The sequence below is a fragment of the Anas acuta genome, chromosome 4, assembly GCF_963932015.1.
Source record: "Anas acuta chromosome 4, bAnaAcu1.1, whole genome shotgun sequence".
NCBI classification, from domain to species: Eukaryota; Metazoa; Chordata; class Aves; order Anseriformes; family Anatidae; genus Anas; species Anas acuta.
In genome coordinates this window covers 32834271-32862081 of record NC_088982.1, presented here as the reverse complement: position 1 = coordinate 32862081, position 27811 = coordinate 32834271, and the positions used below count along the sequence as shown (strand labels likewise).

The window sequence follows — 27811 nt, the reverse complement described above, 5'->3', positions numbered from 1 at the left end:
GATCTGTTTGTTTTCTTTTTTTTTTTGTTGGAAATATCAGAATAAAAATGACATTTGGCTCTCACAACAGATGTAAGAAAATATTTCTCAGATGTAAGTCATTTCAAAGGTACAGAAGATTAGTTCCTTGCATTTCGCTGGAAGATAGACAGTGGTTTTGCTATGAGCACATCCACTCTGTTTAGTGGAGCGCTGGGATGTGAACCCCAACTTAGTACTCATTAAACCCTTGTAGGCACAGATCTGAGAGGCAGGAGCCGTTAGTCTTTTTGTGGTATCACTCTGATGGACTGCTGCTGCACACAAGCACTACGCTGCTCTGTGTAGGTGCATGTGAAGCTTGCTTTGTCACTTGCTTGGAGATAGTGTTATACAGCGTGGAAAGAGCTCAAATGTCTTGAAAAAGCTCAGACTAAATCACTGAGTGGTCATGGGAAGAATATGGTTCCATTTTTTATGACAAAGTGTAAGGATTAAAGTTGTGTTATTGCAGTGGAAAATTCCACTAACATTGCATATTCAAAAGTAGTTGCGCAGGCATAACAGTGGGAGGGTATGTTAAGATAAGCACATAAGAGAAAGAGAATGCTATCTGAAATTAAGAGATGAGCACAGTATTATGTTGTGTTACAGACAAAAGTAGTCACTTTTCATTTAGGACAGACTGGATGAATGTGAGTATTCTGTGCCATGTAATGCAGGTTACTTCTATACAGGACAATGCAAAGTTTTCACTCCATCTGCTACTTTGCTATGTATAGAGGATGAGTTCAGAGAATAAAATATGAGGAAATGACAGTGAGCAGAAGTAGGTCACCAGACATGGGATTTTAAAGGGTTTATGGTTAATCCAGTGATATTTGGTCCTGGGGAGCATAGTGATTTAAAACAATTGCGTTCCTTCATCTTCTCTGCTGGGAATGGGTAGCCTTGGGCTGGGTTTGAACTTCCACAGATGCTATTGTAGGAAAGGCTGCCGTGAGATATTCCTTAAAAGCCCATCCTTAGTTGCTTTGATTGTATGACTGTCCAAAAAGTGCACTGAATTCTTCTGAAAATGGCCATCTTGCAAATCTTAAAGGATTGGAGGTGCAGGCTTTTTGTGGAATGATGACTTCATTTTGTATGGTTTCTGATGACAGATGCCAGTGCCCATACTATATCCAAATGAGCCTAATCCAGCGTCTGTAGTTTCTGTACCTTTCAAAATACTGCAATCAGTGGTATCCAACAGAAAATAAGGAAATTAGAAAAGAATTGTTTACTTGATTGTAAAGTATTTAAGGGGATATAAACATGGAAAACAACTTAAAGAAGTGTATTTAATTTTTGTAATCAAATAGAATCATAAATTGTGTTTTTCTACATAGTGAGTATGCAAGTAGAGGGAAATGTATATAATATAGAAGGAGTTTTTGGTTTTGTAGTGTTGTTTATGGTCCTACTGGCATTTTAACAGTAGAAATGTTGATTCAGCAATTTGGATGTCCTCTAGAGGAGACAACAGTAAAAACATCCGTTTTGTGTTTGTGCTTTATTTTCTGTTCTCCAGCATGCTGGGAATGTCTGGTGAAGAAGTAGCACAGAATAAAGTGATGGTATTTTTTTAGTCTAGATAGAATCTTTCTCTTTGGACTGTGATTATAAAGAGTTGCAGTACTGAATCCAAACATTTAATGCATTTCAAAGCTTAGCTTGCTACTGATGTACAGAAAAAGCTATGGATAGTTTAGAAAACTGTCTAAAGCTTCTATTTAGTGGTAGAACATCAGGTCACTGAAGCTAATTGCGATGTTAGCAATATGTGCTGCTTATATTCTACTCTATTTCAGGTTGTAAAATGAGACTATAACTTATATTGTTTAGTTTGACTACCACCTTTTTCTGAATTCTAATGCTGCAGACTTCCATACTGGATGTTTCGTCATATTTGAATGGAAGGCAATTATAGAAATCTCTCTCATGAGAGCAACTGCAGTCCATTTTTCCATATGCAAATCCAGAGCAGTCTAGTGCATTTTGCATGATGCTGCTGGGACCCCTATCCAAAAATAAAATCAGTTATTTAATTGTATGAGCATAGTCTATTGCTTTGTACTGCTGTGTACTTACATGTAGCTAAAAAACAAAGCCTAATTTATGTGTGCACTGCGTACCTGCTACCAGATATGTACATGTATCCTATTATATAGCAGACTGTATGGCTATTTAATACATTACGTCTCTTCTAGCAGCTTTTAGTAAACTTGTTAGCTATTTTTTAATATTTAATGTAAGCTTGACAAACGTACTGGCCCACTTTTGGGATTTGGAGTTCCTGTAGTATAAATGTGCTGCTCATAGTTGATCCCAAGCTTGCATAACTAAGTGAAGAGGTTAGACAATGGCGTTGACACATGCATCTCAAAGTGCATGTGCCTTGACAGCTGACGTTTTTCTGCCCCTTCTGTGACTGAATGGAAGCTCTCTCTTTTCTGGAACCTATTAGTAGGACATAGGAGGACGGTATTAGAACTAATGTGCTTGTTTGCGGGGATACCTTTGCTCATTAAGATTTTCATGGCTTTTTGTAACACTCACAGCTTGTTTCTGGACTTTTCACAGATGGGGCAGATGAAACGGGATATCTATGTACCCTTGCATGTGGGTATGACTAGTTAGACATTTGTAGTGAAGTTCAGAAATGTAGGTGAATTCTTGTATTTTGTTCAGAAGCGTAGAACTGGCAAGAGGATGCTAAGAAGGAATTATATGCAAGTGACTGTGCTCTTCAGAACTATCACTGAAGTGTTCTAAAACAGGGCATTTTTAAAGTAAATGACATGAAATTTGCGCTCGTGAAAGGTGCCAGATTGACAGCCCTAGAGACTGAACCCTTCTATTTATCCACAGAACAGGTACAGCACAGACAGCAGCACTGCGAGCTTCCCCACAGTGTCTCGTCAATATGTCTCAACCCTGTTCTGGAGGAACCACCTATTGAGGTGAGAGGGTAGTTCAGTCTCTTCATGTCCTGTCAATCCTTGGCCTGACTGCTGAGGTTGCCAAGCAGGGTGTCAGCTAATGCAAACTGTGATGTAAACCTCTAGCAGCTGGATTCAGCAGATTTTATATAACTTGTAATATATTCCACGTGTTTGACAGTGCTCCACTTGCATTTTTGCTTTAAGTGACGTAGGCTTGGGGTCAAAGAACTCACTTTGAGTCCAAAACCTCCGTATAACATTGCAAGTACTCTAATGTTTGGCACTGTTATTTACATGTACGTGAGAGGACGTTTGTGTTAAAAATCAGTCTTGTTTTGAGGCTGTGAATTTACATGTAAGTTATTACACTGGCTCCCCATAGTCCTTTTTTTCCTCCCCATTTTAAGGGATAGCTATAAATGTCATAGGGTATTAGGAAGTTTTCTTCCAAAAGCAGAAATGGATCATATGCACATGTACTATGCTAGTATTTACCACTACCCTACAAAATTAATTAATTCTCCTCTTTTCATACATACTACAGAACATTTACTGTCCATCCCTTTTTCTCCTTGGCACTCAAGTTTCCATTTAAGGTTTTTGCAAGCTAATACCATGTTCAGACACTGATGCTTTAAAAATGTGCTTTCCTTTGCAAAAAAAAATAGTAGGAAATTGGGTAGATAAATTGTATAGATTACTTTACTATCTATAGTGGGATAGCACTCAATATCACTAGGAAATGTGGAGAGGAAAAGGGAAATTCACAACAGTAGGATGAAGCTGGATGTTTCCCAAGCTCAAGAAAAGAAACATGCTTCTGCAACTCTGCAGTTTGTGAGATTCATCCAAACTTAGCCTTTTATTTTATTTATGGCTTTGAAGGCTGTTTCTATTTTTCTCTTTTTGAAGGCTATTGAGACTGTTTCTCAGCTATGGTGAAATTTTATTACAACAAACAAAAATCTCAGTTCTGATGCTTCTGTGTGTTTTTTGTTTCTTTTAAAATATGAAGGTCAAACAAGGATATGCAAGAGTAGTCTCATGATTTGAGAAATTTTCTTTGCCAAATTTTAGACTACTATCTTGAGATAATCAGATTCATTTTAATGTAAACATTAACTAAAAATAAAAAAATCAGGATTTTGTGTACACCTCTTTAATTTTAAGGTTTTTATTTGTATTAGTGAGTATGTAAGGCCAGTGTTAGTGCTGACAAAGAAATAAACTGATCTTGTAGTTTTCCTCCTGGTTATTTTGTATATTTGTTTCTATTTACATGCATGTGTCATATAACACTTCTGAGGACCGGGTTGGTGCATTAATTCAGTAGCTGCTATGCTGACTTCTAGGATTCAAGATGATGGCAGAATGATTGTTTTAATTCCCTGTCCCCTGATACTTCAACTTGTTATTATATCCCCTCCTGAATCCAGTCTGGAAAATTAGCTATAATTACTGTAATGACAGCTAATTGATTTCCCTGAGCCTCTAACATGTTGTCTTTCATCTGCAGACCCATTCTGAAGAGAGACCGTTCCAATGTGAGGAATGCAAAGCTTTGTTCCGAACCCCATTCTCTCTACAAAGGCATCTGCTAATCCATAACAGTAAGTACTGAGTCAGAGAGGAAAAAGAACTTCCTCACTTCTCATAGTTGACTGAGAAAAACAGATGTATGGCACCTTGCTCTAATACACAGCTTGCTATGTTAAATTAGTCTTAAAATTGAACTCTGACCCTGGGAGTTAGAAAATACAGAGCCAAATTCAAACCTTGCCTTTGAATGCACTTATATGCAAATCCAAATGCACTGTAGAAAATGTGTCCATGCTTTGAGATCTGATGATGAGATTTCTTTCTGCACTAAATGTCATAGTAGTACTTACATTTTAAGAAAGGAGAAATGGAAGTAAAGATAAGTAGGTGGCTTGCTCAGCTTTTGTAGGTAATCCATTTCAGAGAGGCTGAGACTGAGATTGTCTCTTCTGTGCCAGTCCAGGCTTCACTATAAGGTAATGTTTCCTGCCCGTAGGATATAACTAGCAGCCCAGAAGAATTCCGTGGCCGTTTTTCCTCATGAGTAATGTGTTCTTGGCAGTCTGTACTGTTTTTTAAATGACTGTTTAAAGATTTATTTTTATGGATTTTTCTCCATCTAATGTTTACAGAGCCCTAAGCTGCCACTCAACCATGTGATTGTCAGCAGTTTAGATTTTAGAAAAATATTCATGATTGAAAATTATTGTAGCTTAGATGGCAGTGCTTTGGTATGAGGAATATTTAGATTGGTATAATTTAAAAGGTAGGCTTTCCTCTCTTAATCCAGTATAACAGTGTTTATGGTAGATGAATTATTAGACTGGAGTGCTTGGCTTCTTCTTTTATAATTATCTTCTAAACCTACCACAATTTCACAAAGCACTGGATTTCGTAAAATCTGTATCCAATGTAAAACATTAGAAATGTTACAGGGGGAGGAGGGAGTTTGAAAATGTTCAGTAACATATGTATTCCTAAGTTCTATGCAGTGATAGGTGGACTAGGTGGACATGTTTGCAGGCTATCCAAAAGCAGTATTTTACAGTGTCCAGAATTTTCTGCACTGGTAAAAGGTAAAAGTCCCTATAAAAACACGCTTTACCTGTCACTCCCCTTCCCCCCTCCTCCCCCCAAGGAGTGTGGGAGCTCAGGAAATCTGAGGTCTTTGAATCGAACATGATTTGTGGCTTTAGGTGTTCCTGAACCACCACCATTTAAGCAAATACAAGTATTTCAGCCTGTGACCTAATCAGTCCTTCCTTGGTGCAACAGCAGTCTTGTTGAGGAGCAAAGGTTTTTAAAGTTAATAACTTCTTCTGCCTTATTAGGTAAAACTGTCTCCAAAATAAGTCAAAACATTAAAATAGTAATGTTTGGTATGTTTATTTATCACAGGGAAGATTGTCTCTTCTCGTTTTTTGGAAATCAAACAAACAAACAAAAAAACACAACAACAACAAAAAACAACAGACCTTCTTACCAAGTAGTTCTTAGTGCAACAGAACATGGTCCAAAACCTTTATGGTCATACTGCATCTCTATCATCCTTTTATAAAAGAAATGTTGATAGACCTATAAGCAAAATTAAAAGTTAAAGTTATGACTAGAAGAATCTAGTTCTAGTTCAGTTCAAGGCTGTGATTAAAAAAAAAATAGGTCGGCTAGTCTAAGAACTTGTGTTCCAGGTGAAGAAATATAGAACTCTTCTCCTGATGACATAATTCTGAAATTGACAGGTTATGTTGGTATGAAATAAAGCAGATTTATAGGCATTGTCCAGCTACATTTGGGAGATAGTGTCTCTCATAGCACTGAAACATACCTTTCTTTAGAAAGGAGAGAAACAAAACCCTCTCTAGATGTGTTTGGCTGGCTTTACTGATCTGTGCTGTAGGAAACAAAAACTTTTTTGTGAAGCTTGAAATCTCTAGGAAAAAATGAAGTTGAGCCTGCACGATACATTCCTTTTAAATTCAGTATTCCATTGTTTTAGAAGGAGGCATGCTGAAGAATGATATGGAATGCCTTAAATGTTATTTTACAAACTTAATTTACTAGAAAAAATAAGCGTATTTCATAAAGTTCATTTTTCAGGCATACCTGTCTTGAAATTTGCAAGACACAAGACATCACACATATAATTTTCCAAACTCAAGATTAAATATACCGGTTCATGAGGCCGTAAGAGATCTGGCTGACAGGAATGAGAAACTCAAAGCAGTTTATTGGGTCATTCAGTTTTCTGGAGCTGTGGAGGCACGCATGAAGGGGAATTTATCTGTTGAGAAAGACATCATCCTTTTTATGTATTTGTTTTCTAGTGTAAAAATCTATGTGCAGAACATTTGATAGTAAGAGAAATAATCATTAGTTCATTTTACAGGGCTTGGTGGAAGTGGATATTGAACATTGCACTTTTCAAATAAAGCACAAGTAGCCCTGTTTTTCATTGTGTTTTTTTTGTTTTGTTTTGTTTTGTTTTTTTTTTTGTCATAAAGAGAGCACATCAGTGGAGTAGAAAAAAACAGTCCAAGGAAAGACATTCACATTATGATATGTACTTCTGAGGGAAAATGCTGTAGGATATATTATGTCAGGATCTGCTTCCATATTTGGAGGCATTTACAGGTACTGATACCATAGTTTAATGTTAAGCACTACTTAAAAGTTTTCCTCCTTCAGTGGTTTCAAGAACTGAAGTCAATGATGTACTTTGTTGTTTGTTTCCACGTTCTAGAGTGCCTAAGTCTGAAGAGAATATGTGTATTTTTTTGTTAATGTTTTATTTTGTAACATCTTAATCTAGCACAGTGCAAACCTATTGACTGAAAATGAAGAAAGAAAATACTTACTTCATTTCTTATACATAGATATTCAAAATTATTTGCTACCTTTAATAATATTTTTATCTACCAAAGGTAGTGGAAAGACTTTGGTTTTTGGCAGTGACAATTCTTGAGCAACCAGCATGCTCTTACGTTTACTGTACGAAATCTCTCTTTTTATCACAACACGGGATACCATGAAATAAATTGTGTAGCTCTGTTTTTTGCTGCAGTTTTTTACGAGAGGATTTTCAAAGCTGCTCAGGGAATTTTGATGCTCGTGTCTTGTTGTGAATGATTTATACTTTTGCTTTATGCCATTTAGGAACCTTTTGAAACTCTTTGCAGCTAGTATTCTTTATGAAGTTTTCATGTGTCTTTGTTTATGGTTTGAAAAAGAGAAGGAAAAAGGCCAAAGACTGCTAAACGAGCCAACTGTGAGTGGGGATAGTGTTCTGATGGGTCTTCTATAGTGAGGTATATAGTTTGTGATTAAAAAAGGAAGTTGAGGAGAAACAATGATAATTTGCCTTTATCTAGTACAATGTTTGAAGAATAAAAACAAAACAAAAAACACAACAAAACAACAACAACAACAAAAACACTACTTTTAGTCTTCCCATCACTTTGTTGAAAAATTTTGCCAAACTGACACCAGGATTTGGCTGACAGCTGTGTATAGTGGAAGATTATTATAGTGTGTACACAGGAGAGACTAGTTAGTTCTGACTGCCTGGCTTTGGAGGACTTTTGTTTGAAAAATGGTTGATCTTTTAATACTGTATTATTTTTTGTTGTTGTTTGAAAGTTATTTTATCATAATAGAAGTGCAGTACTGAAAATTACAGGAAAGGTTACAAATAGAACTGTAAAATAAAAATGTTGAATCCTCCTGAGACTCAACAAATGTCAAATTTTGTCATAAATCACGATGGTAAGTGTATGGACATCATACAAATATTTTTTACTTTAGAAGACATGGTAATTTGTTCAAATGGTTTGGTATTGCTTCCTTTTTTTTTCCCAATTTGTTTTCAGGAGCTAAGTTATTAAAAGAGAGACAAAGAAACATATAGGCAATTAAATGAATTCAATAAGTGTATAAGTTCTTATGAGAAGTAAATTTCAACAGAAGTTACTTGAATATTTTCCCTTTGTTGAAATGAAATGATGTTACTTAGTAAAAATAGCAATGACTTCACTTGGTTAGCAGGGCAGTCTCGTGTTCCCAAGATGACTCGCTTTGTTAGCAGTGTGGTCTCATGTTCCCAAGATGAGAACAGAAGAGACTCAATAGGCAGTTAGAAGCAGCATAAGTGTTAATCCTCCACATAAAGGCATATATCCTTGTTGACCTTGAATTTTTTTCTGAATAGCTAGACTGGAAGTATTTTTAGGGTAAGACAACATATACTTTTATACCTTTTAGCATTTTCTTGCGTTATCCAAGACAAATCTGCCTTCGTTTCCAAACTGAAAAAAGAATGAGCAGTTTAGGGGTTGGGGAGAAGACAACTGTGGCTGATTTACAGGGGAGGGAAGCAGCTTATCTGGGCTTTGAAATGTCTGCGGGTACTTGCAGCACCACTGTTTATAAGCTTCACTTGTCATAGAATCATAGAATATCCAAGTTGGAAGGGACCCATGAGGGTCATTAAGTCCAACTTCCTGGGTCCCCAGAAGACCACAAAAAAAAAAAAAAAAAAAAAAGGCTCAAAGGAAAGGCTTGTGTCTGAGAACGTTATCTAAATGCTTCTTGAACTCTGGTAGGCTTGGTTCCATGACTGCTTCCTTGGGGAGCCTGTCCCAGTGCCCAACCACCCTCTTGTTTTAAAAACCTTTTCCTGATATCTGGCCTGATCCTCCTGTCACACTTTCAAACCATTCCCTCAGGTTCTATCGATGGTCAGCAGAGAGAAGAGCTCAGCACCTGACTCTCAGCTCCCCCTTGTGAGGAAGTTGTAGACCGCAATAAGGTCTTCTGTCAGTCACCTCCAGGCTGCGCAATCCAAGTGACTTCAGCCGCTCTTCATGCATCTAGGCCTTTCACCCTTTGTTGCCCGCCTTTGGACACTCTAAGTTTTGTGTCTTACATGTATACTATGGTGCCCAGAACTGCACACAGTACTCAAGGTGTGGCCACACCAACACAGAGTAGAGCAGGACAAGCACTTCCCTTTACCGACTAGCAATGCTGTGCTTGATGCACCCCGGGATATGTTTGGTCCTCCTGTCCACAACACATGGTTCATGCCCAGCTTTCTGTAAATCAAAACCCCCACATCCCTTTCTGCAGGGCTGTTCTCCATTTTCTCATCCCCCAGTCTGTATGTATAATCAGGGTTGCCCCTTCCCAGGTGCAGGATCTGGCACTTCCTCTTGTTAAACTTCGTTTTGTTGGTCATTGTCCAGCTCTCTAATTTGTTCAGATCTTCCTGCAAGGCCCTACCACCCTCAATGGGGTCAACAGCTCCACCCAATTTGGTATCGTCCATGAGCTTGCTCAAAAAACCTTCAATTCCTTCATCCAAATAGTTCATGAAAACACTGAAGAGAAAGGGTTCTAAAATGGAGCCCTGTATATGTATTACTTATATGTTACTTATGTGTATAATACTAATATGCACTCACTTATGTTATCAAGAAAAAACATTTTCCAATGCCTTGGCATGTAGCATCAAATGGGCTTTAATATGCAGCATACTAAAATCAATTTCCATTCATATTGGCCTTTGGACTTGCACCAAGACTGGGATGATTTTAGCCTTTTGTTGATCCACATCAAGGAAATACGTTACCTCTATATGTATATCGTTGCTACTAGAAAAAGTAGCTTTTGCATATAAAGACTGTGTCTTACTCAAATGTAACAGGAGGTTGCAGCTCAGACCTTTGTCCTGAAAAATAAGAAGTGGATGATAGTCCTGAAATTATGGTGGTCTTCTATTGTAATGCACTTCTTGCTAGGAATTTTTTTTTCAGGTATAGGCACATGATTTCCAGTTTAGGCTGTGGTTCTGGAAGTAACCTTATGCACCACTGATTTCTGAATGAGTGCTATGTTGCAGATGTTTATTAAGATGTATTCTTAATCAAGAAGTTAACAAATAAAAAAAGGACATCTTGCAATGATTTCTCTGCAGGATCACGTATCTTGTTTCTTTTCTGAAAACATGAACATGGATTTTCACAATATGATGTTTCTTCCTCTCTCTGAGATCTTTAGTTGAATTTTGAAACTCTTAGTAATATTAATTATGTCTGTGTCATAACCTTTAACCACATTACTATAGTTTGAACAGCAGCTATAACACTTAAAATTTTCATCTTTGTCATGAGTTTCTTTTTATTGATGTGAATGAGAGGTTACTCGAAGCATGTATTTTTTTTTTTTTTTTTTTGAGAAGTCTTTTACATTCAGGAAGATCTCATAATATGTAAGCTTCAAAAAATGAAATCTTGTTTTCTGTTACCATAAGGAAAGTCTGTTACTGGAGGCACTGATAAAACCTGTGGTTCTTTTCACAGGTAGCCATTTTGCCTTTGGATATAGAGCTTAATCTCACATTTCTGGCTATGTTATTGCCACAACTGCCTTCTGCTTTCTTAATTTCCCAGTGACATTTATATCTAATTTGGTATTCCTTCTCTTTCTGTTCTCAGAACCTAGCTCTTCAATTATCTTTGCTGCTTTTATTCATTTTTATGAAACAATACAAATTTGTGTATTTCCATAAAAAGTTGGTATCTTTAAACCTTGTTTTCTTCTTTATAAGGTGAGAGGACCTTCAAGTGTGATCATTGTGATGCTACTTTCAAAAGAAAGGACACCTTAAATGTTCATATTCAAGTTGTACATGATGGACATAAGAAATATAAGTGTGATCTCTGTGACAAAGCTTTTGTGACACCCTCAGTCCTGAAAAGTCATAAAAAAGTGAGTAGAATAAATTCTTTCCTATTTACTCCTTGTGTATCCTTAAGATTGTGGCTAAACACAAAATGCCTAGATGCTTCTGCATTGCTGACTTCTCAGTATAAAGCTGTGTTGATGCTTAATACCCTAAAGTGCTTAATACAGTAGTGGTGTTATTGGTGGTATCCAGAATATGCAGGAAGGCATTAATTGTTAGGAATGAATTAGTAGCTGTATATCTGGTATCCCCCATTGCTGCAGTTAGATATATAAGTGTTTTCTAGAGAACCCTATCCTAATCAAGGTGGATTTAACATTCATATCACTGATGTAAGGGAATGAAAATTATATAAGTCCATCCAGTATTGAAATACCTTATTTACTCTTCCTTCAGCTGCAGCATGATATGTATCATGTGAAATAAGGTTTTTATAATCTAATGGAGAACTTCGCAGAGTTAAGAATGTTCAATGTCTTTCATTAAAAGAAAAATAGAACAAAAAATTATTTCCCTATATAAAAAGAATTATGTGCAAAGCTAGAAATCCAGATTGTTAGCTGGACATATAATTTAGTTTATTTTTGTTCCTATCCCATTTAAATTAACAATCATAAATGAAGTAATTCAAAATACTCCACTATAAGATTATTCACAGTTATAAGGAAGAATTATTCAATAACCTGAGAAATCTTCAGAACTTGGAGTGGAAAGTAGTGTGAAAAATGAGAACCCGTGCATGTAACTTATTTCAAGTTGGTCTTGCTGTTGATCACACAGTGTGGATGGGAAAATTTTTGATTTTTTTTTCCTGTTTGAAATAATATATTTTTTTAAAGGCACTCTAGCCTTAAAAGCTTGATTTCAAAAGACAATCTCAACTTTTGATTTAGTTAGTGACAATTACAATTACAATATTCTTCTCATGATCAATTCTGTAAATATAGTCTGATTCTAATATTTATTAAGAACAAGACAAGGACCAATACACAATTTGTATTGACGGAAATCAGTGAGAACTTGTGGTTTGGAGGATTGCTGTCTGTCATATTTTGGGTAAACTGATGCCTGTGATTCATTCATATGAGACAATGTCAGAAATAATTTACACAAACCTCCATAGAGACAATTTGAAGCTCCAGTTCAAGTTGTGAGTGGGAAAATTGTACTAGTTGAGATAAAACTCTTTAACTACATTTAATAATGAAATAAAATTCTGAGACAGTATAAACTATTAAACAATATTTCCATTGATTTGGGTTACTCTTGCTAGGTAATCAAATTACTTTCTGCTTTAGAAACCACTGTCAGAGAAATAAAACTGAAAATCGGGTGCCTTGCTCTTTTAATCATGAAACTAGACAAAGGTGAATCAGGCTTTTGTAATAGTGCCTGTTTGGGAAATTGTAAACTGGAAAAAAAACAAAACAACAACAACACTTTTTTGCCATTAATATGAGATTAGTTTAGAAATTCTAGAAGAAAATTGAAAGAATACTCTAATACCTGAGAATCTGTGCCTGATGTGATGGAATAAAATACAAAACGGTTGTTGGAGAGAACAGTGGTTGTTGTCAAGTACAATTAAACTGTTTGTATTTCTCTTATTACAAGGCTATGTTATTTCTCTTACTTTAAGGCTATGTTGAAACTTTCATTCTTGTCTTTGCTTGCCCCTTTCAGACTCACACAGGAGAAAAAGAGAAAATTTGCCCATATTGCGGACAGAAGTTTGCAAGCAATGGAACGCTGAGAGTTCATATTCGAAGCCATACAGGTACAGTGATATTTCTTATAATCAACAGGGAAAAAAAAAATCTAACTGTATTCCAAGGTATCTCTAAATTTGTCTACAAATGCTCTGTCTAGCTACAAAAAGAAATACGAATTTACAGGTAGGCTTAACACACTTTTCAGATGTTTTACATGCTTAATGTATTAAACCAGATTCTATTTTGAACTGTAATTAGGTATGAATATATATGTATATGTGAGTATTTACATGGACATACACTGTGAGTTCATTCAAGTCTGTGGTTTCTGAGATGTTTTAAAACTCTAATCTCATGTTATTGTAACTTCTGACCTTATCATGGCCTACACATTACCCAAATTAGAATGTTCTACCTTGGGTACATTCTAATGTAAATAATTCAAAATGTATTTTCTGTTGCAACATCCAAATCATTCTGCTGTTCTCTTAGTATTTCTAGGTCTGAGTTATGTAACAGACTCTATATTGCCACCATGATTGCACTACTTTTTCCCTACTATTCGTTACATTTGTGCTTCTGTAAAATCACTGAAAATAAAATAGTCATGTTGTCATTTAGATAGGTTTCATTTTCTGAGCTTGTGTTTTCTTTTCAAATAAATGGCAAGTAACTGAAAGGGGTTTCTTTGTGATGATTTGTTTCCAATATAAAATGGTATCGATCTGCTTTTGGCAGCCAAAGCATCAGTTTACAAAGAGTCTTCCTGTGACATTTCATTCACTCCACATAAGCGAATTTGGTTTGTGGGGAGATAATAGAATTGGGATTTCTAATCATTTGGCTTTCCACTATGTTTGGCAAGTCTTAATCACTTCAGTTTATTAGGACTGCCTGTTGAGATTACAGGTCTTTACTAGTTTGAAATATTTTACAGTTTTAGATTTGACTGCCCCAGCTAATAGTAAATTTCACAGTCCTATTGTCACTATAAATGGCCAGACTTTAGCTCCTCTTCTTTGCTAAATTCCATGTTTGGAATCTTTTCTCCTTATAGCAGTTGTTTAATATGTGCATATAAGCTTGTGTATAAGTGTTCTGTGCAGGTAGTTAGCATGTAGTGTGATCATAGGCACAAAAGACACTGAAGGTCCAAGCTGCTAAGACACAATCACAATACAACAGTTCTCTTTTGTCCATTCCTCCTCTTTATTTTGTTTTTTCTCCATCTACATCTCCATCTTTTCAACCCTTTCAAACTCCTTACAGAATCACAGAATTTCTAGGTTGGAAGAGACCTCAAGATCATCGAGTCCAACCTCTAACCTAACACTAACAGTCCCCACTAAACCATATCCCTAAGCTCCTTCCTGCACAATCTCACCTGCTATGTCTTTCTCTTCAGTCTTCTGTCCCCTAAGATGGAATTTGCTCTTTTTTTGTCACTTCCTCAAGATGCAGAGGAGGGAAAAAACAAACAAACAAAAATCTCACTCATGGAGCATGTCGTATGAAGACTGAGAGAATCCTTGGGGAAATGTGCCTGTTGGAAGGACCAACCTGTTCCTAACCTGGGCTGTACTTTAAAGAAATGCGTAGGTGGGAGTACAAAGAAAGCAATTTGATAGTGTCAGTTACTCAGCACAGCAATACAGACTTCTGGGTCTATGACTGCCTACTTTTTTATTGTGTTAACTTTTTTCAGAAGATTATTTTGTTTATGGATATTTCTTTACCTTCACCTACCTTCACCTTACCATCCCGTGAGGATACTATGTTATTCTTTAATCTTCTATTTTTGCATACTAGACTTCCATGAAAAATTAGGATTGTTATAGATTTTCCAACGCTTAAGGGAATATCAAAATGTTACTCTAACTCTGCAATAAAATCTCTGGATTCACATTCCAATGTGTTTTGCAGGCAAGTCTGCTTTATTGCCTTCAGTAGTGGGGTGCTTTTTTTTTTTTTTTTATTTCATGGGCCTTTTTCTGAAACTACATCAATTTGCACAGTGCAGAGAGGCCTTAGTTTTTCAAGCTGATAGTGCAGATGGCTTTTGGGAAAATGTTTTATAGCTGTCTGAGTGAAAATGCTTTTCACACATGTGCTGCTACCAGTTGCATTTAATGTTTCAGCTCTCTCAAGCTGGTTTTCCCAAAAATAGGAAAGGCGAATGAGGTGAGTTCTGTGAAACCACACACCAGAGACCTCTAACCTTGAGGGCAGAGACTTGCAACATTTGTAGCCATTATTATGCAAGAAATAGTACAATGGCATTTTGAATTTACTTCAAGTAGAAAGGCACTGAAGTTTTCCAGTACGTTTGTAAATTAAATATGGCTGGAGAAGGTGCCTGGCCAGAAGATGGTACAGGCTGGAGTTAACAGAATGTGCACTGTGAAAAGAGCTTATGAAAGAATCTCACTGCAGAAGGAAATTTTCAAGGCTTCTTTATTCAACAGTCTTGCAGTACCCTTTTTTAAGATAGTTACAAATTCGGAAAGAATGTCTTATTAAATACATTATAATGGTTTGTGTGATAAACTTTGATCCTTACAGTTGCTATGGTGATGTTGATAATTTTGATAGAGGGATTTGTGATTTGCATCCTTCACCACTCAGAATCAACCGATAAACATTTTTTATTTTTTTTTGGGGGGGGAGGGGAGGGTATGTCATTCTCTTACGGTTCCTGACTGTTTCTTGATTATCCCAATGAAAGGTGGGAAAATGGGGACAGACAGAAGTGACTTCTTTGTGGTTAAAAAATTTGCTAAGTTACATGGTGCAATACCTTCTACTAGGTTTAGAGAGAAAATGCATAATTAGATTATTAGATTTATGTTGCACTTCAGGAGGGATGGTTTTGACTTGTGCTATGACTACAGACTTCAGCTAAGTTGTTCAAGATCATAATACATGCAGATCAACCACCAGAGAAAATTGCTGTTCAGTGTGGAAAAGTTGTGCTGTATTCAGTGGGCCTGATTAAGAATGGGCACAACTTTCTGAGGGTTAGTTTGCATCATTTCAAGAGAAAGTAAGGGTAGTTGATGAAGGGAATCCATGTTATTTGGAAATAGTACAAAAAGCTGAGTGCTGATTTGATGCCTTTTAAAGTTCACTGTGTTGTGAAAGTCCTTGAAAACTTTTCAAGCGTTTTCTGAGAAATCTTGAGTTCATCAAACATAGTGGAGCCACAAACTTGCATTATTTAGTGATAGATGTTTGGTTTTGAAATGTTGCAGTGTTGAATACTTCGTGCTCTTGATATTGAATAAATTCAGTGGTTTTGAATTAATCAGTTTAAAAATGTGGCCATCTTTTCTCTCTCTCTTTTTTTTTTCTTTTTTTTTGGTCAGACTTTAAAGTATCATTTCTAATTCTGAGCTAGAAGTGAACCAACCAACCAAGCAACAACTGTCCATTTGAAAGAGTTGATTCATGTTTTGAATAAGCCTTCAGTCGTGACCAAATTTTCAGTGCAACTAAATGGTACACCATAAGCATAAATATTGCAGGAAACTTCATGTTTTAAGAGATTAGGTTTCAGGTCCTGGTGCAGATGTTTGTGTTAGTGTATTTGCTGTGCATGTGGTCGGCTAGCCTTTATTAGCTACTTTGTATAAGAGGCTTTGCTCTGTATTTACAAAATAAGGCCAGGCAGAGTATTTTTGCAAAGAATTGTGCATCGATTTTTATCTTTTTCTTTTTTAATTATTATTATTATTTATATGTCCTTTATAAAAGCTAAGATTCTTGTGTATCCTATTCGTTCTGCTTTGGATGTGTAATTTTGATATGCTTAATATTTCATATACAAAAAGAAGCTTTTATTCAATATGCGGCACATGTCCTTAAATACTGCTACTCACAGATGCATGCATGCTTCCTCAATAAGCAGTTTTATTCCCTCTTTTATCTTAGAATAAGACTCTGTAAATGAGCCCTAACAATACTTGGCCTTTTGCAGAAACTGAGCTGGTTTGGGGTGAGTGAACATGTCTGCATGTGCATGTATAAGAGGGAAGGGGTTGATGTTTGCATCTGAACCTAGTATATTGCTCTGTAATTCATCATCTGGGGTTCTAGCCTTAGAATGACAGAGACAGCTCTCTGTAGGTCAGCTGAAACACTATAGCACATTCTCCCTCTGCTGTATCCTGTTGGTTTATGACTTCTCAGGGTCAGAGGGAGCTGAGGTTAATTCAGCAAAAGAATCCTCTGACTGCGATATAAATTCCTTGGCTTGTTCATAAATTGTAAAAGAAGTTCTATGGACTGTTTCTTGGGATTGAAGACTGTGGGCCAAGAGGTTAATTACTTGCCTAAAGTTTCAAGCAGCTTTCAGTGTTAACGCTTACTGGCTGTGGTTTGTGCAGCTTTGCGGTTGCCTTATGCATAGGTATTTAAAACTATTAATTGATGTCTTGTGTGTGCGTTTGTATGTGTGTACATATATAATTGTTTTGCCTATGTAATATGTATACATGTTTTTTTATCTGCCTGATACTGGTCTTGTTTCTTTTGTAATTATTTGTATCATAATCCCTTCCATCTTTGGTATGTAGCACATCAAGTTGTGGAACAATGAATGTTGGGGTGAAGTAGTTCATATTTGCACATTCTTTTATTTTTGCGAAAAGGAAAGTGAGTCTGTTTTAAATGTAACTCTGTCCTTTCCATGCAATCTTTTTCCTACTTCATTACACAGGGATTGGTGAGGTACCACTGATGCTCATACATGTCTTTCAGAAAATGCTTGTGCATACAGACATAGATTAAAACTCAAGGACATGTAACTTTGTTTTGTGTCTATCACATTTAGACAATCTGATAAAAAGACAGTAAAATAACTATAACTTCACAGGTCTTAAATGTTTTCTGAAAGGGTTTATGTTTTTATTCTACGCCATTTTACAGCCATTACTTAATGTGGCATTCTTTCATGTTATGCTCTCTGTTTTGTAGAAAAGAAGCTTTCTTTTTTAAGGAAGAGTTGAGAATGTTCTTTGGAAATTTACTTCCCTATCCATGAACTTAAGATGATACTGTGAAATTATGTTAAACAAACAAACAAAAATCATTCAAACCATCAGCTTCCATATCATTTGTGTCAACATAGCTAGGCTTACGTTTTTCAGTTTCCATTTCCACAACTAAATACTGTCTTATAAGCTCATAAAAATATTTTATACTTGTCCCCTGTAACTTTAGGTGCTGATTACCTTCTTAAAGCATGTCTTCCTCTGCATTGAGAGCCTGATATAATAGTCCTGGCTTTGCCATTGTAGTCACACTTGTGCAATTTGATTAATTAGGCATTTGAACATATTTAAAATCATGTTTAAAGTGCAACTGTAAAAACCCTAGTTCCAAATTTTGCACTCGTGTCAAAATTCCTGAGTAACCAAGCCAAATATTAATTGTGAAGTTAAAAATCAAAATCTGTGCTTATTAACAATAGCTCAATCATCTATGAAATTAAAATACATGAAAATAGTCAAAGGAAGTAATGAATTCAAGGAAGGAATGAATTCAAGTGACTCCTGCTTATTGCTGTGTAATACATGCCTCCAAAATTGTAGTAGATATGCAGATGACTGTTCATGAGTGTACATAAGATATGTTTACAAATAATCATTCTAGGAAATGATCTGGTCTTTTATATGTATACATTTGTTACCTCTCTATATACTTACTGCCTCTAAATAATTTATATTAAATAAAAAAGATAAAAGGGAAGCTTTGAGGAACTTCCTATCATATCACAATGAAGTATGTGAAAAAATGTATCTGTATCTAGTCAGAGAACAGCTTGCAAATGACTGCAGATAGATTGTTTCTATTTGATAACTTCTAGATGATCACTCTTTTATCTACTGAATTTAAAAAGGAGCTTGCATAAGACCTCAAAGGTGAGGATTCTGCATTTCTAAGCCTTTCAGTTTATACATCATTGTCATATTTATCTCCAGACAACAGTTAAATCTTTAAAAGTACCTGTGAAGTTTCATGCAACTGTCAGCTTCTTGTTGTCTGCTCCCATGAATGGAGAAATGTTCTTATAATGGATAGATTATTTGAATGCTAATGACATCTTTAGATAAATTACACCACATAACTGATTGATTAATATATATACTTTAAAAGATTTGGTTGACCTTAAGTCATAGATGTTAATGCTCCATTCATAGGGAAGGCAAATTGCTTAATTCCAGTGACAGATGCAAAGAATCAAATTGCTTTATTTTTTAAATTAAGCCTGTGGAGTTTTTATTTGTGACTAAAATTCTTAATACCAATATGCAACTGGTAAGACTGTATTACCTCTGTAGGTAATACAGGTATAGTTAGGAGTAAAGATAATAACTTTTGTATTTGATAAAGTTGTTTACTAGTCTTTATGATTTGTTCTGTTACGAATAGCTAAAACCTCAAGTATATGATAATCACGATAGGCCAGACAAATATTTTGACTGTAGGTCTAACTACTGCTAATCTGAATTCTGAGTAAAACCAAAACTTCTAAAGAAATGTTCTTGACTGTGAAAATATTGCTTCTCTGTCTCAAAGAATAAAAAGTACTTATGAGAGAGTATTGAAAGACAACATTTGTTAAAGCAATCTGGTTTTATTTTAAAAAGAATAGCATTAAGTTTGTTGTTGTTTTCTCCTTATTAAACGTGACCATAGCTAGTGACTGGAAAATGCATTTGGTTGAATCACATAAAAGAAATTCTATTTCTCCCTTGTGTCTATGAAGTGCACAAGTATTGGATATTGGTTAGGAAGCATTCAGACGTACACAGGCTTTAGTGTTATTAATCATCAGAGAAGAAAAACAAATACAGAAATATTTGATTTCATCTTCAGAGTCTGCCAAGTTTGAATGTCACTTAAAATGAAGAATGTGAAGAAATATCTCTAATTGACCTGTACCTGAGTACTGATTTCTGTTTATCTCAGGCAATAATTGTAGTCTGCACAGGACTATTCTCATACCAATCAGAGAATCCTATCCCCTTCTTTATCTGGTTGACTTTGAGTGTAGAATTACAGGTGTATTTGGTGTTTCTGGGTCTTGTCTCAGCTGACATCCACAAGTATTTTATCTTTCAAATCGTGAAGTTATTTAGTTCTTGGCATGAGAAAGCTATGCCTGTGTAGGTGCTTTCGTACTTTTAAAAGACTTATTTTGAGTGTTAAGTTTAATGGCTGAAAGTCAGGCAGGCCAGAGTTTTGTGTAGGCCAGATCACTGTGTTTATTGTCTAGTCCAGATTAGTGGTTTGGCATGTAAAGAGAACAGCTAGCTGCTGCAGTCAGCCAAACTTCTTCATTACTGCACCGCTATTTTCCATTCCTAATATCTCTGGTTAAAATTATAAAAATTCCTTAAGAGAACTTAAGCATTAAAAGACCTTAATGCTTAAGGGTATTAAATACTTTTGAAAATGCTGCTCTGTATCTAGAAAACAGCCACCTCTCTATAAGAGGAAATTTATTACTCTGAGGAAGTGTTTGTCTTCTCAAAGGTCAATTTGACATGCTGTGCAGCACAAAGGTGATTAAATTTACTGAATATTTTCTTAAAGTGTAGATATTTAATCTTCTTTCAATAGGTAGTTTTCTGGCATTTTATGCTTCAAGATCTGTCAAAGTCATTTGGTTTCTTGAGTTTGTATGTAACTTAGTCTTAATTCCTAATGAAGTTAATTTCATTTAGAAGAAATTCAGTTCTGTGTATTTTAGGTTTCTTTTTCTCTGTGCATGTGCATATTTGTATAATACATTTAACTGAACTTCTATTCAGTTAAGGACACAAAACTCCTTTTCTTTGATGGGAACTCCATATACAGAGCACCAGCGGCTGAGGATAGATGTGTAAAGTTGTCAAGTGCTCTATGTGAACAGATAATGTTCCAAAGCATATGTCACAGATTATAATTTTGTTATATCCGTTAACCTTTTGCCCATCCTTACTTGCTGTTGAATGCTGTCATCACCCTAGATTATCCCTGACTAAAAAAGCACTCTTGCAATTCCTTTTCGGGGCTGCCCTGTTGATCACCTGGCATGGAGTGTTGCATGTGTGATCCAGATGGCCCCTTTGCCTCCAAATTCCTCCCCAGGTGAGCTGTCTTTATTCTACCAGAGCTGTGTGGTGGTGGATTCACCTTTCTTCCTCTCTCCCCTGCCCCAATCTTGTTAGGTGTTATACGTTAGCATAAGTCTTCTAAACACAGACTTCTTAGAATAATACAGAGATGACTTTTTAGAATAATACAGAGATTATTTTTTTATAAATCATCTTGTAATCCTTACAGTTCAATGTCTGAGAAAAAGCCATATTTAGAAGATTATAAATGGCCTGGGAAAGATTCTGAGGGACAACGATATTGCCATAATTATCTATTTACTTTTTAAAGAAAACGATTGCTTTTAAGTTTCATACATACACATGGTCTGATGTTCAGTGCAGTCTTTTCCTGATGTTAGTGAATGTTGACCTAGACCAGTGGTGCTGAATACCCCAACTAATCCAGCAAAGAAGTATTAGTGCTTAAAAAAAAAAAAAAAAAAAAGGAAAGCATTTGATAATTTCACTGTCTAATGCAAATTCTTTATCCCTCAATACAATAGTTCCAATAAAGTCAGAAAGCAAGAAAGTGTGTACAGGAAGGGAAGGGGACAGTAAATATGACTCAAAATTACAAAATTAAACAGAATGAAGTAAAAGTAATGGCCATACAAGATTTGAAACAACTCTGTGAGACTGCTTCCAAAACTGAATGTAATAGTTCAGTAAATGCATACTTTTGCATGCTGTTGACTGCCTTGTTTGTGCCTCTGTCTCATTCATTGGTCTCTTCTGACTTTTGTTAAACTCTCTTCAAATTAGGACCATTTCTCCATTGCATGTCTGTGAAATACAGTAACCTTTTCTCATTTGATAGGAAGGTGTTTATCACCTGTAAAATACGTATTTTGTTGATCGTAGTCAATGTCATTGTTTCAAAGTAATAACTTTTTTTCTTCCATCAGGTTTCCACATGATTTTATAATTAGCTTTTTTTGTGGCTAAATTAACTACAGGGACTGCAAACTGTACTGTGGAAACGGCAACATATAGGACTAATTTGAATTATTTTGTCTTAAAGTCTTTAAATGTATAGCTTTAGCTACTGAAAACTAATAATGAGTGTTTGGTTTTGTTTCTTAATTGCTTTGCTCTCAGAGGTGTCTGAGTTTGGGAATCTGGGTGCTCAACTTACTGTAAGTATTGCCTTATAGTGCCTTTGATTACAAATGTCTCAGAGGAAAGTGTCCACCTCAGGTTGAATTGGAGTGGAAGAATCTGGTCTTTAGAATTAACATTTTATGCTCTATTAAGGTCCAATAAGTATTAGGATCTCAAGCTAGAGATGTATACACTTGAGAGAAAAAAAAGATACCAATTCTATCATGACATCTTTTCAGATCAAAATCCCATATGATTTTCCATCATGGAATTGTTTTTCATAATCCTTGTATTAGGGTTACATTTATTTTTATTATGTTAAAAGCTTTGTTTTTAGTCATACAGAATCTGGAAGTAGGATGTCTAGACTTTGAATTACATTAAATCCACTGCAATTTATCTAAGGATTATTTATTTGGGGTTATTTGTGCAGAAGTGCCATTAATGTGTTGAGCAGTTTGTTCTTGGACAGCAGGGATGTGACAGTCAGCTGTAACTTGAGGGTAATAAAAATGTTTATTAGGACATGTTGATTGGACAAGCTGCATTTAATATGTCTACTGGATTTTGATGTAGTAAAGTTAGTGGTTAAATGTCTTAGTGAAGACTGCATATCATAGTCTCACTGTGGTTTTATGGCAGAGTTGTGAACAATAGCATAGAAGGTAAGCCTTTTTTAAAGATATTTTCCAAATATGAAGTGTCAGAAACAAGGCTTAGTCATGTATCTGTGAATTAAGACTTTTTCCACATTACCCATATTTTTTAATAAGTAAAAAAAAAAAAAAAATCTTGGTGAAATAACACTAATTTTGAAAACTTTCATTCCAATTGACTCCAGTAAAAAGACATAATATTCAAAAAGTGGTGCAATGGTATACTTCAGTATGATATCCTTGGAAGGATTTATTATTGCTTCCAAACATGAAGATGTTTCTATATTTTATATATATTTATATGTAAAAATATATATGTGTATGTTACAAAAATATAGTAAGAATAGTAAAATATAGTATGCATGTACACTAGTGCAAATAGTATAACTGTTAATATCTTTTAGCATCAGTAACTTCACCTTAGGTGCACCCTGCTTGAAACTGGTCTTTTTCAGGTATAACATATTGGTATGAAGTCATACTGTTGCCATCTACTGGCATCTGCTGAAAGCTCTTAAGACTGTACTCATCAGGTATAATGATCTCCATGGTTAATTTCTGAAGGACACTGTTTATCTGTTTACTGAGTTTCAGACAAACTCAAAACCATCCCTTGGAAGCAAAATACTTTCTTTTTAGAGAGACTTGGGTATGGACAGAGAGAGGGAGGAAAGGTGTAACTCCTGCCTGTAAACACTCATCTGCTTACAAACTGCTGAGAGCTTTAACTTCTACATTCAAAAACCTTAAAACATAAAAATGTCTGCTGAATTAATTAAATATTTGAGCACTGACAACTGCTGGAGTGCTTGAAGGACAAAGGTGTGCATTAAAGACATAAAGGGTCATGAGAGAGAGTGTTATATTTCAAACTATTCAGTGAAAACACAGCTATGACATGGTGATTGTTCCTGTTAAAAAAAAAAAAAGGAAAAAAGCCAAGTTCACATAATTGTGCTTACTGAGAGATGGCAGAGTACAAAGGGAAAAATATTTAAATTTTGCACATACGTTACTACTGAGTTGCTGTCATTGAGTTGTCTAAACAGTAAGAAAAAAGAATAGAATATTCTACTGAAGAGATTTTGTATCCCCTTATTTCATCTTCTAATCTCAGCTGTCCTCAAGTCTCTGCACACCCTGTGACTATATGGAGATTTTATGTACTGCATTGGCTATCGGTTGATCAGCCTTACTGTATTTGGAATTGGTCCTTCTGAAGAGCTATTTCTATATGCTGTCTTCATTACATACCTTTTGTGAACCTTTGACACCTTGTTCACAAGAAGGAAAACATCCTGTATCTTCCTTCTGAGTAATCATGTAGAAACACCTCATGCAGAGAAAAGATGATGAAAAACAACAAAATTCTCTGAGTCAAGATTAATATCCCTGTCAGAAGGGACTGTGTTGCTGCCACTCTCTTAAACTAAGATTGTTGGCTTATCAGTGAAAAATTATTATTGTTTTAATTGTGAAATATAGTTTATCTTACCTTTTTTCTGGGATCGAGTGTGTGTGTTTTTAAGTGTTCATAAGATACTTGAACTATGCTAATTCTCTCTGTATATGCAAAGGTTCTCTGTGCATTGACGTGTCAGATGGAGCTTTATTTCATCTGTATTTTATACAGGCTTGTTACACCTTCAGCATTATGATTTTTGGATAAAAATTTTGAATTTGTTAGTAGAAAAGTAGTTATGGTAACTTGATTGGTTAAATTGTGTTTTTGTATTTGAAACATCCTGCAATTTGCCCTTAAAGCTTTGTATATAGGGAAGAGGGGATGATAGAGTGAGATTCCAGTACATAACCTAAAGAGTTAAAAATTGAAACACCATCGGGGAATTACAAAGCCTGAGCACTTATTGCAAATTATCAAACTAGTTTTAATTGTGTGAATCCGAATAGTTTGTTATTTATATTACATTGGGCTTGGTAAAATCAGCCAAATAAATGCTAAATGACACCAGTTTAATGAACTGTTAAACTAAATACATTTAAGATATGGGATGCTGCAAGGGAGATGCTAAGAGCCTTCTACTTTCATTTCAATTACAAATTGTGACAGAAAAATGTCAGAAACTTTCATAGAAAAATATTAAGTAGCTTTTAATGCAGTTCAGATGTAGCATTAAAAGAGAGTGAGTTTTATGTTTAAACTGGATTCTAACCCCCAGACTGTAACGGAATCATGGGTTGGGTTGGGTTGGAAGGGACCTTAAAGATCATCTAATTCCACCCCCCCCTCCCCCCGACGTGGACAGGGACACCTTTCACTATACCAGCTTGATCAAAGCACCATCTAATCTGACCTTAAACACTCCCAAGAATGGGGGCATCCACAACTTTTCTGGGCAACCTGTTCCAGTGCCTTACCACCCTTAGAGTCAAGAAATTCTTCTGAATATTTCTTCTGAATCTAAACCTATCCTCTCTTAGTTTAAAACCCTTGTCCTACCACTACACTCCCTGACAAAGAGTCTCTCCCCGTCTTTCTTGTATGCCCCCTTTATGTACTGGAAGGTCACTGTAAGGTCTCCCTGAAGCCTTCTCTTCTCCAGGCTGAACAACCCCAACTCCTTCAGCCTGTCTTCACAGGAGAGGTATTCCAACCCTTTGATCATCCTTGTGGTCCTTATCTGGGCTTTCCCCAACAGGTCCATGTCTTTCTCATACTGTGGGCCCCAGAGCTGACTGCGGTGCTCTAGGTAGGGTTTCATGAGAGCAGAGGAAGGGAATCATCTCCCTTGGCCTGTTGGCCATGGTTCTTTTGATGCAGCCCAGAATATGGTTGGCTTTCTGGGCAAGTGCGCATTGCTGGCTCATGTTGAGTTTCTTGTCATCGACTATCCAGGTCTTTTCCTCAGAACTGCTCTCAATCCATTCTCCGCCCCGCCTATGTTTGTGCTTGGGATTCCCCAGCCCATGTGCAGGACCTTGCACTTGGCCGTGTTGAATTTCATGAGGTTTGTATGCACCCACCTCTCAAGCCTGTTCAAGATATGAAATACCAGATATGAAATAAAAGTATTATTTGGAAGCAGTCAATGCCCAACCATAGAAGTGACCTTGTGCAGAATGTTGTTTGGGCAAAGGCAGTAGGTTTTTGCTTCTGTTTCTTTCCTTCTTTTTTTGTTGTTGTTTGTTTGTTTGTGTCATTTTTTGTGTTAAGTCTCTCCCTGAATATTCGTATGTGGCTAGAACAAAACTGAGCACTGAAAAGTAATACTTTGAACTAGTCCTGCAAAGTGCCCTTGTGCGCCTTTTTTTTTTTTGGGGGGGGGAGGGAGGGGGGTAATTTTCCAGATTCTTAGATCTCTTTTTGTTTGAATTGAGTGTGAAGACAAAAACAGAAAAAAAAAGTACCTCATTTTGTCAAATAACCATGCTGTAAGACCATCGTGAACTGAGGACATACACGTATTTCTGGATTCTTATGCTTTTCTTGTTTTCAGGTGAGCGTCCTTACCAGTGTCCTTACTGTGACAAAGCGTTCAGCAAGAACGATGGATTGAAGATGCATATTCGCACCCACACAAGGGTAAGTGTAGCTTAATTGCTTTTGTGGATACTTTTGAATTGTCAAATGAATCACATATGAGGAAAAGTGAATACCTCCTGTTTACACAGAGATTAGGGTATACCGAGTTATTTTATACTTACCAAAATAAAAAGCAAAGATTTAAGTCATTAACTATTAAATTCTGACTCCCTTCTGTATTCTGTGTTTTATGCTAAAATAATAGTAGTATGAATTTTCTTCCTGTAACCTGTGATAGTGTATAGGTACAAATGAACGTCTGTGATTTGTTTCCTGAGAAAACAATAGTAACGACGCTTCACCATGCTTTAAACTTCAATATTCAGTGCTTTGATTCTTACTGTCTCCTTAAAATCCAGTCACTGTGAGCTTTTAGAGAACTTTCCTCGTGCACGACAAACATTAAACTGGAAAGAACTTGGTGATTTAACTGAAGGAAAAATAAAAGACAAATTGCATATGTTTCTGAGATTATTCTTTAACCTCAAGTCTAATTTATCATAAAGGTTCCCTGCTTTAGGGGCGACACTTGTCATTTCATTGACATTTACTAGAGGACAAAGGCGAAATCTCAGCCCCACTCAGCCTTTCATTCCCTTCTAGATGGAGAGCTACCTTCAAACAGCCAACTGTGAATTCCCTTAGTAAAGGGTGACCTCCAGGTGAAATTAGACAGGTCTAGCATTCTGTATGCAACCTGCGTTTGACCACCCCTTCAACCATAAGAAAACAAACAAAAAATTAAGAACTAAATCCTAGCCTTTGCTGGTAATTCCCTGGGAAATGTTACTGCTTACAAAGGTTAAGGCATCGTGGAGGCCAAACCCAGCAAGTTCTTCGTTAGGATATGGGGAGGATGAAAGTGAAGTTAGTGGTCCCCATAGGCAAACCTGCACACAGAATAGCTTTTTGAGCGCATAAAGGTAATATCAAAGCTGTTTGTTTAATTTTCTAGCCATTTTACCCAGGCCTTGAGGGCATTAGCTGGAGGTCCTATATGACGTGGTAGCTCATGTACCACAAACTTTAGTTCAGAAGTAATCCTTACTTTGTGCAAAGCTTCATGGTGTTGTATTGGGAACAGCTTAGTCCCATGTTATTAGTTGTTTCTGCCTCTTTCCAGCTGCTAAATCACTTTAAGAAGTGCTATAATTTTTTTTTCTGTTATTGCTGTCCCATATTACTGTTTCTTCACCAGGAGAAATTTCATTGCTATATATGTTCTTTATGGCTGTGAATGTGAGGAAGAGTAACAAAACCTGCTCTGTAGTAATACAAAGCTTATTTTTTCCTGATTTGTCTTAGTTTGAGTAAAAACAACAAAAAATCCCATGTAGAAAGAAAATAGAGGGGAAAAAAGCATAAGAATAGGCCGTTAGAGCCCTTAATGATGCACCTCCATTGAGT

At 36.1% G+C, this 27811-nt stretch overlaps 1 protein-coding gene across 3 annotated transcripts in view; it reads left to right on the top strand.

Moving 5' to 3' along the window:
- Positions 1-27811, top strand: part of PRDM5 (PR/SET domain 5) — an 86995-nt gene that overhangs the window by 41999 nt on the left and 17185 nt on the right. The window contains exons 11-15 of one of the 3 annotated variants that reach the window (XM_068680621.1): positions 2898-2984; positions 4483-4576; positions 11110-11270; positions 12931-13024; positions 26319-26404. In XM_068680621.1, coding sequence (XP_068536722.1) covers positions 2898-2984; positions 4483-4576; positions 11110-11270; positions 12931-13024; positions 26319-26404 — 522 coding nt within the window. Of the gene's footprint in view, positions 1-2892; positions 2985-4482; positions 4577-11109; positions 11271-12930; positions 13025-26318; positions 26405-27811 lie in introns of all 3 variants that reach the window. The other 2 variants (XM_068680623.1, XM_068680622.1) reach the window with 2 other exon arrangements.